Source organism: Kogia breviceps, chromosome 17, assembly GCF_026419965.1.
Source record: "Kogia breviceps isolate mKogBre1 chromosome 17, mKogBre1 haplotype 1, whole genome shotgun sequence".
Lineage (NCBI taxonomy): Eukaryota > Metazoa > Chordata > Mammalia > Artiodactyla > Physeteridae > Kogia > Kogia breviceps.
The window spans coordinates 46598395-46616116 of record NC_081326.1 but is presented as its reverse complement, the minus strand read 5'-3'; the positions used below and the strand labels follow the sequence as shown (position 1 = coordinate 46616116).

Below are 17722 nucleotides of genomic sequence, written 5' to 3'. Positions count from 1 at the left end.
TTTTAAAGACATATACAGGGCTTCCCTGGTGGCGCAGTGGTTGAGAGTCCGCCTGCCGATGCAGGGGACACGGATTCGTGCCCCGGTCTGGGAAGATCCCACATGCCGCGGAGCGGCTAGGTCCGTGAGCCATGGCCGCTGAGCCTGCGCGTCTGGAGCCTGTGCTCCGCAACGGGAGAGGCCACAGCAGTGAGAGGCACGCGTACCGGAAAAAAAAAAAAAAAAAAAAGGACATATACAATAATATATCAATTTAAATTTAGAAATATTGCTTTTTCCACTTTCTTATTTCAAAAAGCTGTTTTATCCAAATTTTTCATGTCTATTTTCTCCATCCTCACCAAAGCAACTCATTGAACTGTTTTCCAAAGTAAAATCTCTTCACTTCTGAATTCTTTAAGAAAACAGAAATTTTTCAGTCTGTTAGCTCCTAGTAATCCTGCTGTGCCTGGTAATTTTATGCCCAGCCACATAGGTTTTTGTTGCTGTTGCTGTTTTCCCATTCATCTTATAAGTGTACTTTCATGATTTCCATAACACTGACTTTCATCAGATGATGAGTTTGAAGTTGTGCTTTCTACAAGTTCATGGCATGCAGTTATAAAATGTGATCATTAAATGCAGTCACACACATTATAGAGTGCTTTTCAAACTTCAGAGTGCAATCCAATACAAGGACATAAAATCAATTTAGCAGGCCAAGACTCAGGATTTTTAATGAAATAGAATAGATCATAGCATTGGAAAGAGTGCAAGTAAGATTTCATATAAATCTTGTTTCTATTACCCATATATATATATATATTTCTATGTAGGTATGTGTATACTGGGTTATAGTGCAAAATATATTTCTTTTTATGGATGGAAGTTTTTTTAAAAAGTATAAAAGCCACTGCTTTACTAATGCGCTGACAGAACGGACTATGTCCTTTTATTTAAAAAAAGAATAAACAGATGTCATATAGATGGCCATCCCAGTCACGTAGCAGGTCTCTCCTCTGAACTTCTAAATAGCTGCCTAAGCGACTATTACAACACTACTGTTTTTCTAAAATAAAAATCTGATCATATCATCCCGTTCCTCTGCCTGGAATGCCTTTTCTCCCTTTCTTGGCCAGATGCAGAGGCACCAAAACATCAAACAGTAGGGCATGCTCAAGAAACGGTATCTATAGCATTAACAAATAAATAAATGGGAAACTAGAGACATAGACACCCTGACATAGTAACTAGATTTAACATTTGAAAATATTTTTAAATAGCTGAAGTACTTCACTTTCACAAATAACTACAAAATTTTCCAAAGTAATAAGAAAAAATAATGGCATCAGAATGTATATCACAGCACTATTCATAGCCCAAAACTGGAAACAACCGCAATGTACAGAAATAGTAAAACATAAATGAATTGTAGTATATCCAGATACTAGAGTACCATACAATCATGAGAATGAATGAAATACAGCTATATGCAATCATATGAATGGCTCTCACAAACACGTTAAGCAAAATAATATAGACACAATATACCATATGATTCTATGTGTATGAAGTCTAAATATAAATGGGCAAAAATAATATGTGGTGCTAGAAAAAATTCAAGATAAAAGTCACTCGCTGGGGTGGTAGACAGTCCTCCCTGGAAGGGAGCATAAGGAAGAGATCCATCCTGGAGGGCTGGTAATGTTCTGCTTCTTGCTTTCAGTGATGATTTCCAGATATGTTCACTGTCAACGAGCTATATATTTTCAAATTGTGCACTTTTCACTACATATGTTATGTTTTAATAAAAACTTTACTTGGAAGTAAACACTTTGGTACTTTTATCAATTTTTCTAAATGCATTTTCTGAACAAGCAATCTATCATCATAATTTTTCTTTATTTATTGATCCCTTTTTTGAGCCAAAAGGAATTTAAGGTGGTTCTAACATACATGACAAATGCAGTCAATTTTAGACCACTCAGGTTGAAGACTATCTATGTTGGACCTGGAAACATATTTATGTGCAGGAACTGCCTTCACTATTTTCACAAGTCCATATCAACTGCTTTGACCATTCAAGAGCCAATAAGAAGTACGTAGCTTACAAGAAAACATCTTTGTCCATATCATCCTCAAGCTTCAGAAAAAGTAGAAATAAAACAAGTGGAATTTTTTAAGTAAAATTAAATTAACAATATTCTCAATGACCCTTCAATTTCCATTGCCATTAGCCTTCAAAACAATAAAATCAACTTTTGGGGAGACCTATCAGCTTTCCCTTGTAAGTTAATAATAGGCTGCCCAGGCATTTAGTATTTCACTTCTGACCCTAGAGTCAGCTCTATTGCAAGTTAACATGATTGGGCACAGTAAAGGAGTCATGTGATACACTTAGTCTTATCATCAACGGGTACAAGCAGGATTTCCAAAACATCCTTCTAAGGAACACTCTAAGACCTGAAACCTACAGATTTAGTCTTCTGGAAGAGATAGGACAGAAAAACTACCTCAGGGTTATGATGGAAAAGACTGTTAATAAGTCATGTTAACAATTAGCACTTCAACAAAAGCCTCAAAATGTTGATCTTTGGACTCATGTTTCACAACTAAAAAGACACAAACAATTTTGCATGGACTGTTGGAAATCTGCTCCATCAGGAGACCTTGAATAAAAGAGTCTTAAGAATCCCCAGAAACAAATGGTCTTTGGAGAGAAAGAGCTAACCAACGACTCTTGGATCAAACAGATGACAAACCAAAGTAGACAGCTTCCATCCAAGAACAGAAGAATGATTTTCTGATATATTGCTCCTCCCTTTAAAAATTATTTTGTTTACTCTTTATCCTATTTATTATTGTACTTTGTAATCTCTAATGTTCAACTAAGGGTTTCTCAGTATGCTTTCATATATTTTCACTGTTAACCCATTTTTAATCTCCTTTCACTGCGACCTAAGAGAATACAAAAAAATCTCCCTGTAATCCCACTGACAAAATTGAATTGGTATTCCTTGAAATCTGTATTTGAATTTTCTTCATATTATTAACCTTACCCTTCAGTATTGTAAAAATTAGATCTTGATCTCAAGTCATTACTTACAGCAGTTTCAGAAGAACCAACAGTACCAAGAATGGGGACTAATACTGGAGTTATCTTTGCTACTACAGCATTCTTTTGGCACGTCTTTATCTTTCGGCATTCTGAAATATCCATCTCATTGCAATAAATAAGAATCAAATGTAAACTAAGTGTACTAGATGTTACTAGTGCTCACTATATAGAGTTGCTTCTCTTCATGAGGACATGGAGTTTCTAGACTTCCTTGCAGTTAGTTAAGAGGCTTGTGACAAGTTCTGGGCAATGAGCTATGAGTAAAAGTGACCTATGTCACTTCTTGTCTTACACAATTAAGAATAAATGTGTGTAAGTCTTTCATCATATAAATTTCCCTATAAGTATTGCCTCAGCTTCATCTCCCAAATATTAATATGCTATTTTCATTTATTTCTGTTCAAAATATATATGAATTTCCTTTTTTTTTTCCTTTGACCCATGGATTATATAATGGTTTCCAAATATTTGGGGAGTTTTAAGATATCTTTCTGTTATTAATAACTAATATAATTTTGGTCATAGCACATAGTTTTATGGTTGAATTCTTTTAAGTTTATTGAGACATTTTATGGCTCATAGAATATGTTCTATTTTGTAAAATTTCTGTGTGTACTTTAAAAGAATGAGTATTCTGCTGTTGTTGAGTAGAAATGTTCTAAAAAAATTCATTCCATTCAGTTGGTTGATAGTATTGTTCAGGTCTTCTGTATACTTACTGATTTTTCTGTCTACTTGTTCTATCAATTATTGAGAGATAGATTTTGTAATCACTGACAATAATTTAAAATGTCTCTATTTTTTCAAAAAAAAAAAAAAAGAATAAATGTGTGTTTTCCATTCTCTCTCTCTTCCTCTGATGCAGCAATCCTGGTAACTATGTGTTCTAATTGGCTTGCCACCAAGATGGAAACAGCCTAGATCCCTAAACTGACACTTGGAAGAGAAGCATTCTATAATCCTATAAATAAGTGTTAGTCTTTTCATGGGCTAGTGCCCCTGGGCTGTGACTGTCACAAGTGCTTCTCAGCTTCTTTTCCTGTTTTGGAGAGACAGGAAGGTTACGGGGACAATAATTGGGTATTTCTCTACTCTCATGTTGGTCCTTTGAGAATGAAAATCTCTGGGAGTATGTCAAAATGGTTACTTTTCCCATCCCCCTGGTGAAAGTATGAGGGAATTTTTCACTGATCTTTACCTTGAGAACTTGGTAGAGTTCATGGAGGTAAAACTCACAAAACTGGGGCGGGGGATCCCCTAAAGGTGGATTTCCAAGAATTTTTAACTCTTAAGTTAGTCCACACTCAGCCTTCAGTATTTCCTCAATTTCCTACCAGCTCCTAGCTCAGGTGGTTTCTGCTCCCAGGAAGCTGTGATACTCTTTATTCACCTCTTCTTTCAGTTGTCAGGGCATTGATTTGTCCTGTGTCCTCAATTTTCTGGGATCTAAGAAGAGTTGTTGATTTTCAGTTTGTTCAGCATTTTTCTCGTTGTAAGGATGGGAGTGACAGCTTCCAAACTCTTTATATGTCAAAGAGGAAAACAGAAGTCTCCACAATATTGTTTTTAATTACTTATCAGCATGTTTTCCCTCTTGAATGTGAAATATTTGAGAGCAGGAACCATAGTCCTTTTATCTCTGGATGCCTAGTACCGTGCACAGTGTGAGAATTTTCAGGGCTAAGTCTTGGACCTTCTTATCTGCTCTTCATCACATACTCTCTCTCTACGTCATCTTGTCTCCTCTTGTAGTTTGATGCATCATACTGACAACTCTGAAAGTTATATCTGCAGCTAATCCATATCTCTCCTTCAAAGCTGCTTAACTTATTAGCATCTTAAACTTTAAAAATTTAAAACTTCAGTTTTAGTTTCTACCTCTAACCTGTTCATCCTTTCCCCTTCTTGATCATAGTTAATGGTATCACCACCCAATGAGTTCTTCCAATCAGAAATCTGGCAGTCCTCTTTGGTTCTTTCATCTTCCTTACTAACTTCTTCTAAATCTACTCCATTAACAAATCATGTCATTTCAACCACCAAATATATCCCCAATCCACTTCCCTCCATCTTCAGTATCATCAACCTGGTCCAAGTCACCATAATCCCTAGCCAAGTCCTTCACAAAAGCCTCCTCAGTACTCTCTCAACCTCCATCCTCACTCACTCTACTCATAGAACAGCCAGATTGATTTTTATACATAAATTAAATTATGTGACTCCCATGTTTAAAACTTTTCAGTATCTTCCCTTTATACTGACATTCAGATCCAAACTCCTTCTCACTCTCTAGAGAAACAATGCCCTGTCTGAGTCCTACCTCCAGAACCTCACTTCCTGTCGCGCTTCCTCTTGTCCACTATATTACAGCCACACTAGTCTTTTTTGTGTCTCTCAAACCCTTTGCTACCTAAAAACTTTCACCTATGATTTCCCTATGCTTAAAACACTCTTCCCCTTAGCACCTTTTTCCTATTAAAATACCTCATTATCAAAGAGGATTACTATATTAGTGGCCACCTCATTCCAATATTTCAAATTTTAGATTTTCCTAGTATTTCAAAAGTACATTTATTATTTAACATGTCACAACATGAATAAAACTGTTATTACATGAAAATTCAAAATCAAACTAATCCAATTGATTGGTTTCACTAATCTGTATTAAAAAACTTACCTTTGATATTATGCTACATATTGGCAACACAAGTTAAAAAAACAGTTGCATTAAATAGCATTTATCATTTTTTCCTAGTATGCCCATTTTAATTATCCAGACTCGTTTACACCCTACATATAACCTATATTATATTATCTTTACAGACAATTTTCCCTCATTTTAATATTAATGTGAAAAAATAGTGAAAGAAAGAAAAGAATTTAAAATTATTTAATTTGTATATTAAGCAATTTCTGCAGACTGAATGAACTGACAACTGAAAATTGGCTCAATCCATTTTCTATGCCTCAGTACTTATGGAAAGTCAAAATTGGAAACATTGTTCTACTTATACCTATATTTTCACATCAATTACCCAAATCAAAATTACATTACATTGAAAATTACATTCCTGTTGCATTAAAAAAAAACCTATGAAATAAACAAATTCCAAAAATACAGACCTCAAAGCACCTACATTATTAAAGCTTTGAAAATCACAACATGGGATTTATAGAAATTCATTAAAATGAAATTACTGTTCAGGAAATATTAGATTTTTAAATATTATCTGATATAATATTTACTTATTCTACTGTGAAAACGTTCATACAGAATATGAAAAGCATAAGTCCTACTTTTTAACATTTACAAATGAAAATGAATACCTACAATTCAACTCTCCAAAATAATTTAATAGGTGAGTGAATAGAAAGTAAGCAGATAGGATGTTATCTTTCTCAAATGGTAGTCAAAGAGAGAAACAAATGAGGTGATTCAGAAATAAGAAGTCTTAGACTCTGATCAAAGAGAAGATGAATTAAAGGAGAAGATTCAGAAGTACCCCGATCTGTGGATCAGAAAGATAAAAGGAAAGCTCCTAGAAAATTATATATCGGAAATCTTCAGCACAATAAGATTGTAAGATGAAGAAAGTAGCTATTAAGAGAACTTATTAGTTCTGGTTTTTTTAATTGTATAACTCACAGAACAAGAAGAATGAATTAGTTGTCCAAGAAACATTAATGGAAATAAGTTATTAATTTGGAATTAATTTTTAAAATATTGGAAAGTACTAGTCTTTTCTCCTACAATCTTCCTAGCCAAAAACCAAAGCAAACTGTATTATATTTATTATTGAAATAAAGCTATTTCTTTACAAATTTGCCTTGATCTTTGTTTATCCCAATCAAATGTCATTTTGTTTCCTTAATTAGTGATCACTTTTTTTTTTTTTTTCTGCAGTACGCGGGCCTCTCTGATGTGGCCTCTCCCATTGCGGAGCACAGGCTCCGGACGCGCAGGTCCAGCGGCCGTGGCTCACGGGCCTAGCCTCTCCGCGGCATGTGGGATCTTCCCAGACCGGGGCACGAACCCGTGTCCCCTGCATCGGCAGGCAGATTCTCAACCACTGCGCCACCAGGGAAGCCCTAGTGATCACTTTTTTTAATTACTAACAAAACACCTATTTTATTTAATGTCCACTGTAATCTACTAAATAACATAACAATCTTGATTATTTTCTAAAACCTACAAACAAGATACATAACTGACATCATTTAAAATTGAGACAAAGTCGCATCTAATTATATTTTGCTATTGATTTTACTACCTTATTATGTTTCAGTACCTTACAGAAAAATCAGCAAAACAATGACATTGTGTGCAATTTTAATACAATTTTTGCTGATTAGAGAAAGATTATTGAATTTATTTCTATTCCTTGGGACACAGTATTTACATCATTAAAGGGTCAAACATGTAAAATCAGTTGTGAAGACGCATTTATTGAGTTCCTACCATGGATCAGTCACTCTGCTAGATGTCAAGGATAGAATGTAAACAAGACAAACACGGGTCTTGACTTCAACTGGCTTAAATACAGCAACAATTCCAATCGTAGAACTACATTATCAGCTATTAGGAGAAGCATATCACAATACAGTTTTACTTCAGTTGAAAATGAAACACTGACCAAATTTAAAATAAAATTCATACAAGGTAACATAAAATGGATGAGGGATTACCCTCAATAATAACAAAACAAAAAGACATTATCTTCTAGTTTTCCTTAAAGGCAAAATGTGAATGTTTTTCTGAATGTTTCATCTTAAGGCTCCTGGTAGTTATTCTTGTTCTCTCCTAGAGCTCATGTCACTTTTCAACCTACCCATTCCTACAACCAAACCATCTTCTCCATAGACATAATTCCTACTTTTATGAAGTGCAGAGGCTGACTCGTAAGAGCATTTCTGAGTAAGATGGCAGTTATCATGGGGAGTGTGGAATTTAAATCTATGCAATCTTTCTCACATTCTCAAAGAAACTTCCACTTTACAACATAAATAATATTTCTTGCACAAAGTTAAAAAGATACAAGTATGAACAACTTCTTAAAGAGTGTATTTTAATCTACTAATAACTGAAATAAATGGAATTGACATTTTTAATGTTTCAGACCAATGTGATAATAAAGTGCTGAATTTCCCAAACTATGTTTCATAACCTAATGAAATATTCAGTGAAAACAGGATTCAATAGTCACATAAATTTAGTTAATATTTTATGTTCTAATACCTTGGAGCATATTTAGACACTCAGAAGTGTAACAATAAAGAAACTTTCTTAACCTTTTTTAAAAGAACCCTTCCAAAACTACTTGACCGGGGCTTCCCTGGTGGCGCAGTGGTTGAGAGCCTGCCTGCCAATGCAGGGGACACGGGTTCGTGCCCCGGTCCGGGAAGATCCCACGTGTCGCGGAGCGGCTGGGCCCGTGAGCCATGGCCGCTGAGCCTGTGCGTCCGGAGCCTGTGCTCCTCAACGGGAGAGGCCACAACAGTGAGAGGCCAAAACTACTTGACCAAAGATTGAATTGGGGGGTAAATACCTCTTAATGTCTTCTGGAATTATTTTTGAAAGAAATATACTTTAGAATATACTGCATTATTGAAGAAACATATTTTACTGTATAAATACAGTTTATATAATTTATACTAAAGTTGGGGGGAGAACTACCTCTTCGTTCTTACTACCCTATAAATTATCCTTGTTTTCTTTTAATATTTCCATGGGATATGAAGTATCAAAGGTGAAAATATCAAACTCATAACCTAACAATTTTCATTTCTGAGGAATGTTATTCCAAGGGCAGTATTTTAATACATACTCTTCAGTATGTTATGCTATTAGAGATAATATTTAGTCTGTACAGATCAGCTTACTTACGTCTGGGGCTCCTTTTCATTTTGTTGTTTTTGCTGGGGCTGGAGAACGTTATTTACCAGTTCAGTGATCCCACTAAAGGGAAACCACCTGTTTAAATAAGCAAATAATGTGACTGAATAACCAAATGAATAAAACAATTGTAGGTCAAATGTTTTCTTATCCATACTAATAAAAATACACAGGCACAAAAGCTACAGCCAATGGAAATATGAGCTCCAATTATCATCCAGGCAGTCAGAATATAGGGAAATTAAGTTTGAATACTTAACCAGTCCACAAGCAGGCAGCAAAAAACTACATCTAGTCAGTATGTAGATGAAGTAAGAAGCTGCAGGCAGCTCTCTTACAAGCCAGAGAGTCAAAAAGCAGAAGACACACTAGCTGCAGCCTATCCAGTATTAGTGTAAGCTAATACCATCCAAGGTGCAGAAAGCAGAATGTGGCAAAGGTACAGAAGTCAAGCCTACTGAACTCTTAATACATTTACTTACTGTGTCAGTTGTGGTTTGTGCTCTTCTTTGACCCTAAAAAGATAAGTTTGCACAACTGAGTGCACTGTACTAGGAAGAAATTTCTATCTACAGATCTGTGGTCATATAAAAATGAAAAATGAGGTTTGTTACATAGAAAAGCTTAATGTTTTGCTATAAATTGGAATTATACATTTGAATTAATTTGACACAAAAAGGAAAAGTTGAATTATTTGTTCTTAATAGAGTGCTGATATTAAAATTCTACTCCTGTCCTAATGATTCCATGATTTGGTCCTCAAGTTTTCTGCATATTTGTATTAATATTGATATTGAAGCATTTAAAATAATTATTTTAAAGTATTATATTAAACACAGTTACATTTGGCCTACAGAAGATAAACAGATTTCCTCTTTATTTTTAAAATTTCTTCCTTAATATAAATTGAAGTAAAGGCATAAATATTTTAAATAAAATGTAGGGTTTTATAAATGTATTTTAAAAGCCTTACAAATGGATTCATTTACTTCACAAAGGAACAGATAAAGGAATTGGGGGATTAGGCATCTAATACCTAAAAATAGCTACTAAAATAATTATGTATATTAAATTTAAAATATTCATAAGCTAAAGTAAATTATTCATATAACTATAACAGACTAAAAATGCATTTAACCTATAATCAACTCGGTGCTTCACTGTAATAGCACTGAATATTTAAAAGATGGAGAAAGATAAAACACAAGGATAGTGATGCCTCTGAAATGTGGCTTCCCACACTTTGCCTGGGACTGGTCCTGAGAGATAAACCTATAACTCAGTGATCAGTTGATTAGCTTTTACTTTCCCAAAGAAAGACTAAGAATTGGTAACTAAAATGGGTCACCAAAATCTAGGACTTTCATTAGGAAATTATATTAACATTGTAAATTAAATTCTCTTTAGATTAAATTGATACATTTTTGTGTCCCAATGAATATAATAGGTATTTATATTTCTCTATATTAACTGAAAAAGAATATCCCGCGTTCTCTGTATAAACTTCATAAAGTACAATAGTTTTGACCAAGAGCTAAAGCTACATCATTTAGTATTTAAATAAAGATATAATGGATTAATAGTAAAAGATTATATTTAGCACCAAATATAGAAACACACAAATACAAGCAAACTACAGTGACAATGGATTCTACCTAGAAAACTTATCATGGTATTTCTTTGAGAATAAGATATAAAAATCTCTTAACGTTTTAGAACAAAACAGTACCCATATAGACAATGACAAAGAAAAATTACCATACCAGCTCATCAAAATGGAGAACAACTAAGAGTATCCTTCACCAAATAATATTCATGATAAACAAAAATATTTAAATGAATACATAAAAGAGGAGAAGATATTTGTTAAAGAAGTCCTGGGTGATTCTCTACAAGGAATCATATTTGCTCTTAATTAGTGACAAAAGTTTTTACCATAAACAAATTTATATTAATCATAAATCAGTTTCTAATTTCAAAATCTGTACTTGAAAATATTAATAGACATAAAAATTTAAATTACCAATTCAGAAATTATTTCTGGGTTTTGTAAAATATCTATATGTGAACTATACAAACATTTACATCAGCTTCCCAAATAAAATATGTGTCATAAATGCAGCGGTAAAAATATTCATCTTGCCTTTAAATCAAGAGTATAAAAATGTTCTTCTTTTGTCCAATATGTTAGATAAAATCAAACCTCAAAGTATCAGACCATAATTAAAATTCATGTTGAGATAATAATTTAAGAACTGGTAATATTAAAATGTAATTATATATTTCTTTGACAATACATTAACATTATTGACAATGATCTCCTACATTCCTGCATTCCAGAAAGTGTATGAGGGGCTTCCAGTTTCCAATAAGATACATAAAACGCTTGGAAATCATCACTCCCACCCTTAAAAGAAAAAAAGCTGAACAAACCAAAAATCAATAGCTCTTCTTAGAGTCATCAAAGAATTTAGGTCATAGAGCAGGCAAACTGTTGCCATGAAAACTACAGAAGCAAACAAGTGGATCCAGATTATCACAGTTTACCAAGAGTACAAGCCCAGGAGCAGAAGCCCACACCTGGGGCCAGTGTCTGTCGGAACACTTTTAACTATAATTGGCCAATTGCTGGAGACTCACTGTGGACTAAATTGAGATTTTAAAATTCCAGGAGTCCCAGTTTGGGGCATACTACCACACTTCCATAAATTTTATCTCCAAAAGCCATACCAGTTGCTCACTGTGAAGATCAGAGAAAAATTTCCTCCTGCATCAAGCAGGAGGAAGGGAAAGAAACCATTTTGAAATACTCCCAGAGCCCTCTGCTCTCTTTTACAATCCTAAACTCAAGGGAAAATATTTTACCAGAGCCTAACCAACTGGCATTTTACCAAAACCAAACAAGCCTGTGGAAGGTAATTACCTATTATATCACCCTCTAGCCTTTTATGTGGGAGAAGGACAATACCAAACTACAGCTCCCTCCAGCCTTCAACATGGGGGAAGGCAAATACCTAACTCAGGCACACTAGAAGAATAAGACCTAATTATAGGACTGCTGAATGATGTCCTGTAGCAACACCTTACCACCAAATCTTTAGAGTTCCTGAATAATAACAGGATTACAACTATAACAACTGCAAGCTTTAAACACTATTTAGTAAGAAGTCTCTAGGGAAACACAAAACAGAAAGGAAGACAAAAATAAAGACAATAGAAGAGAGGATTCTGGAAGATGACAAAGTGGAAAGCAACAGAAACCTGCCCCCCCAACCTAGACAATCTGTCTGACATAACTAATTTGGAAATCTGGAGTCTACTGAAGGCTTTCAACTTCAGAAGAAGGCTTGGACTGTACCTTGCTGTTAATTTCAGTCAATTTGAGCTCTTAGCATAGTAGCAGCTACCCATCCCCTACCACCCTGCTCCATGGAAGGTAGCTGTTTACCTGTTCTTGGAGCAACCTATACACAGTTTGTAGGAGCAAAAGTGGCTAAAAAGGACACTGTCCTCCAAATATCGCATTTGTGCTCTGATCCCTGATTACTGCTTCTCATCTCAGAGTTCCATACAAAGCAGTAAGTGGCCAGTGTTGTTACAATCCCCCCATTGTTGCAAGCCCCTCCCCCTTTGGCTAAGGTGACTTCCAGGATATTTTTTAAGAGCCTGGGCATTTCCACCCCCCCACAACCTTTGTTTTTCTATTTTTCTCCTTTTGGAAGCCAGACATTAAAGACTGAAACATTCAAAAGCAACTGCTTATATGAGAGAAAACAGAAAGTCACCACGTTTGTCCAGGGAAAGGAACAGATTCATAAAAGACCTGAGAAGACCTTAAGTTTATAACACAACCTGATCCTCAGCACAGAGACAGCCACAACAAAAAAGAATAAAATAAAAACAATAACAGAAAATAATAAAACTTAGTGAAAGGTGAGAATCTGATCTCCAGAGTTACCACATATTTAGATTCAAATGTCCAGTTTCCAACAAAAAAGTCACAAGGCATACTGAGAAACAGGAAGTATGGGCCACTCAAAGGAAAAAAAGGAACAAAAGAAACTGTCCCTGAAAAACACCTGGCATATCTATTAGACAAAGACTTTAAAACAACATTGGTGGGGTTGGGGGAAGGAATTGGGAGATTGGAATTGACACATATACACAATTGATACTATACATAAAATAGGTAATTAATGAGAACATACTGTATAGCACAAGGAACTCTACTTAATGCACTATGGTGACCTAAATGGGAAGGAAATCCAAAAAAGAGGGGATATATGTATATGTATAGCTGATTCATTTTGCTGTACAGTAGAAACTAACACAACATTGTAAAGCAACAATACTCCAATAAAAATTAATTAAAAAATTTTTTTTAAATTTAAAATAAAACTATCATCTTCAAAATGCTCAAAGAACTGATGTTGTAGAGAAAGTCAAGAAAACAATGTGTAAACAAAATGGAAATACCAATAATGAGACAGAAAACCTAAAAAGACCCCAAAAAGGATTCTGGACTGAAAGTTGTTGGGACTGACAGCAGGCTACCCCAAGACATGCCACAAGGGCATATAGATTATTTTGAATTAAAGTTACTTGAGAATCAGTCAGTGAGAAAAAAAAAAAAAAAAACTTAAAAGAAAACAACACTCTGATCCTTCTCTTTCCCCCCGAAAGCAAGAAAGAAATCTCCAATGTGAAAGTATCCCCCCATACCCAAAGTAAAGAAAGCATCCTTATCAACAGAATTAAGAAATTCAAGGTTAAGAAAGCTGTATTAAAAAATCTGTGAGACTTCTTCATTAGTCTGTTACCACAAGTAAAATCCCCTTTGTTAAATCTTCACAAATGATTGTTTCTTTGTCTAAAATTAATTTTTTTTTTTATAAACAGCCTGCCTTGGTCACTTCAGGTGTTCCATTTCTATGAGACCTCTGTGCATACAAATTAAAATTTTTTTCTGTTAATCTGCCTTGTGTTAATTATTAGACCAGACAAATTTCCCCCTTCCCAAAAAAGTACAAAAATGGACACGAAAAATTCACTAGAAGGATGCAGAGGCAGATCTGAGGAGGGAAAAGAAATAATCAGTGAACTTGAAGATGAAACAATGAAAAGTACTGAATCTGAAGAACAGAAAGAAAACAGATTGAAGAAAAGATAGTCTAAGGGACTTGTGGGACACCACTAAACAGACATAGGTTCGATGTGGGAATTCCAGAGGAGAGAGAAAGAATATTTGAAGAAATAATGGCTGAAATTTTCCCAAATTTGATGAAATACATTAATATAAACATTAAAGACAATGAACAAATTCCACAAAAGATGAAATCAAAGAGACCCACACCAAGACACAATAAACCAACTAAGTCAAACAAACATATAGAATACAATACCCAACAAGAACAGGAAACACATTCTTCTCGAGTGGAAATGGGACATCTTCCAGGAGAGACCATATGTCAAGCCACTAATTAAGTCTCAGTAGACTTTAAAATATAGAGATCACATAAAGTACTGGGGTGGCCAAAAAGTTCATTCGGGTGTTTCCATATTATGTTATGGAAAAACCCGAATGAAATTTTTGGCCAACCCAATATCTTCTTCAAACACAACAGGATAAAGTGAGAAATTGAAAACAGAAGGAAAACTAGAGAAATAACAAATTTATAGAAATCAAACAACATACACTTTAAAAACAATGGGTAAAAGAAAATACAAGGGAAATTAGAAAATACTCAGAGACAAATGAAAACAAAACAAAACAAAAAAATGTACTAAAATTTATGGGATGTGGTTAAGCAGTGCAAAGCAAGAAACTTATAGCTATAAACAATTATTGGCTTGGCCAAAAAGTTCATTTGGGGTTTTCCGTAAGGTGATACAAAAAAAACCTGAACAAACTCTTTAGCCAATCCATACATTAAAAAACAAGAAAGACCTCAAAGCAAAAGCCTAATTTTGCACTTATGAGACTAGAAAAAGAAACACAAGTTAACCCAAAGCCACCAGAAGGAAGGAAATAATAAAAATTACAGCAGAGATAAATGAAATTTAAAAAATACAATAGAGAAACTCAATGAAACTAAAAGTTAGTTCTTTGAAAAGATTAACAAAAAATTTTGTTAGATGGCCTAAGAAAAAAAGAGAAAAGAACCAAATTACTAAATAAATGGAAGTGATAACACTACTACTGTTCTACAGAAATAAAAAGGAATATGAGAGTACTATAACAACTTTATGCCAACAAATTGGACAGCCTAGATGAAATGAACAAATTCCTATAAACACAAAACATACCAAGAAATCACAAAGAAATAGAAAATCTGAATAGGCCTCTAACTAGTAAAAAGATTGAATAATTAATCAAAAACCTCAACAAAGAAAAGCTCTAGACCTGATGCCTTCACTGGTGAATTCTACCAAACATTTAAAAATGAACTAATACCAATCCTTCTCTAACTTTCCCAAAAATTCAAGAGGAAGGAACACTCCCTAACACATTGTTTGAGATCACCAATACCATAATACCAAAGCCACACAAAGATGCTATATGAAAAGAAAACCACAGATCAATATCTAAATACTAAGCAAAGCAATCTATAGATTCAATGCAGTCCTTATCAAAATCCCAATGATGTTTTTGCCAAAATACAAAAAGTCATCATTAATCATATGGAATCTCAAGGGAGCCCAGAGAGCCAAAATAATCTTGAAAAGTAAGAACAAAGCTACAGGAATCACACTTCCTGATTCCAAAACTTACAACAAAGGTACAGTAATCAGTGTGGTACTGGCATTAAGACAGACATAGACCAACAGAATACAATAGAGAGCCCAGAAATAAATGCCATATATACATAAAGTCTACTGGATTTTGACAAGTGTGCCAAGACCATTCCATGAGGAAAGGACAGGCTTTTCAACAATGGTGCTGGAAAATTTGGTTATCCACATGAAAATGAATGAAGTTAGAGCCTTGCTTAATATCATATGCAAATATTAACTCAAAATCCATCAAAGGCCTAAATTTAATACTTAAAACTGTAAAATTCTTAGAAGAAATCAGGGACTGTGATATCTCCAGCTTTGTTCTTCTTTCTCAACATTGTTTTGACTATTTGGAGTTTTTGGTGTTTCCATACAAATATTAGAATTATTTGTTCTAGTTCTGTGAAAAATGTCATTGGTATTTTGACGAGTACTGTACTGAATCTGTAGATTGCCTTGAGTAGTATGGTCATTTTAACAATATTCTTCCAATCCATGAGCAAGTATGTCTTTCTGTTTGTTTGTGTCATCTTCAATTTTTTCCATCAATGTCATAGTTTTCTTAGTACAGGTCTTTTATGTCCTTGGTTAGACTTATTCCTAGCTATTTTATTCATTTTGATACAATTGTAAATGGGATTGTTTTCTTAATTTCTCTTTCTGATAGTTCTTTGTTAGTGTATAGAAATGTGACAGATTTCTATATATTAATTTTGTATCCTGCAACTTTACTGAATTCAATGATGAGTTCTAATAGCTTTCTGGTGACATATTTAGGATTTTCTATATATAGTATCATGTCATTTGCAAACAGTGATAGTTTTACTTCTTCCTTTCCAATCTGGATTTTCTTTTATTTCTTTTTCTTATCTGATTGTGGTGGCTAGGACTTCCAATACTATGTTGAATAAAGTGGTGAGAGTAGGCGTCCTTGTCTTGTTCTTGATCTTAGAGGAAGATGATTTCAACTTTTCATCACTGAGTATGATGTGTTAGCTGTGGGTTTTTCATATACGGCAGTTATTATCTTGCAGTATCTTACCTCTATACCCACATTGTTGAGAGTTTTTGTCATAAAGAGATGTTGAATTTTGTTGAAAGCTTTTTCTGCATCTAGTAAAATTATCATATGATTTTTATTCTTCAATTTGTTAACGTGGTATATCACATTGATTTATGTGATCACACTGATTCACAGATAATTGAGCCATCCTTGTATCACTGGGATAATTCCCACTTGGTCATGGTGTATGACACATTTACAACATGAAAACATTCTTGAGATGGTTGGTAGTAATGCATTAATGCATAAATACATTATGAATGTATTTAGTGAAACTGAACTATACACTTAAAAGTTGTTAAGATGGGGTTTCCCTGGTGGCGCAGTGGTTGAGAGTCCGCCTGCCGATGCAGGGGACACGGGTTCGTGCCCCGGTCTGGGAGGATCCCACATGCCGCGGAGCAGCTGGGCCCGTGAGCCATGGCCGCTGAGCCTGCACGTCCAGAGCCTGTGCTCCGCAATGGGAGAGGCCACAACAGTGACAGGCCCGCGTATCGCAAAAAAAAAAAAAAAAAAAAAAAAGTTAAGATGGAATATTTTATGGTTGTATATCTTACCACAAAAAAAAACAATTGGAAAAAATTTAAGGACAATAGAGGAAATTTATAGCCTCTGACACCACAGCTACACCAATTAGTAAACACTGCCAGATAAATATAAAATCTGCCACACTAAAGGACTATCTAGTGGGCTATCTACCTACATTCCTTTTACCCAATAAACTTTGTCTAGCTTTCAACAAAAAATACAAGGCATTCTAAAGGCAAGAAAAAACAGTCTGGGGCTTCCCTGGTGGCGCAGTGGTTGAGAGTCCGCCTGCCGATGCAGGGGACATGGGTTCATGACCCGGTCTGGGAGGATCCCACATGCCGCGGAGCGGCTGGGCCCGTGA

The 17722-nt window shown here is 34.7% G+C and overlaps 1 protein-coding gene across 38 annotated transcripts in view; it reads right to left on the bottom strand.

Moving 5' to 3' along the window:
• The window catches only part of RIMS2 (regulating synaptic membrane exocytosis 2), a 552349-nt gene that overhangs the window by 443375 nt on the left and 91252 nt on the right, over positions 1-17722 (bottom strand). For 22 of the 38 annotated variants that reach the window (XM_059042501.2, XM_059042514.2, XM_059042509.2 and 19 more), the window contains exons 2-3: positions 9473-9505; positions 8982-9068 (exon numbers count right to left, since the gene is read on the bottom strand). The exons of the other annotated variants lie outside the window; for them this stretch is intronic. In XM_059042501.2, coding sequence (XP_058898484.1) covers positions 8982-9068; positions 9473-9505 — 120 coding nt within the window. The remainder of the gene's footprint in view (positions 1-8981; positions 9069-9472; positions 9506-17722) is intronic. 38 annotated transcript variants of the gene reach the window in all.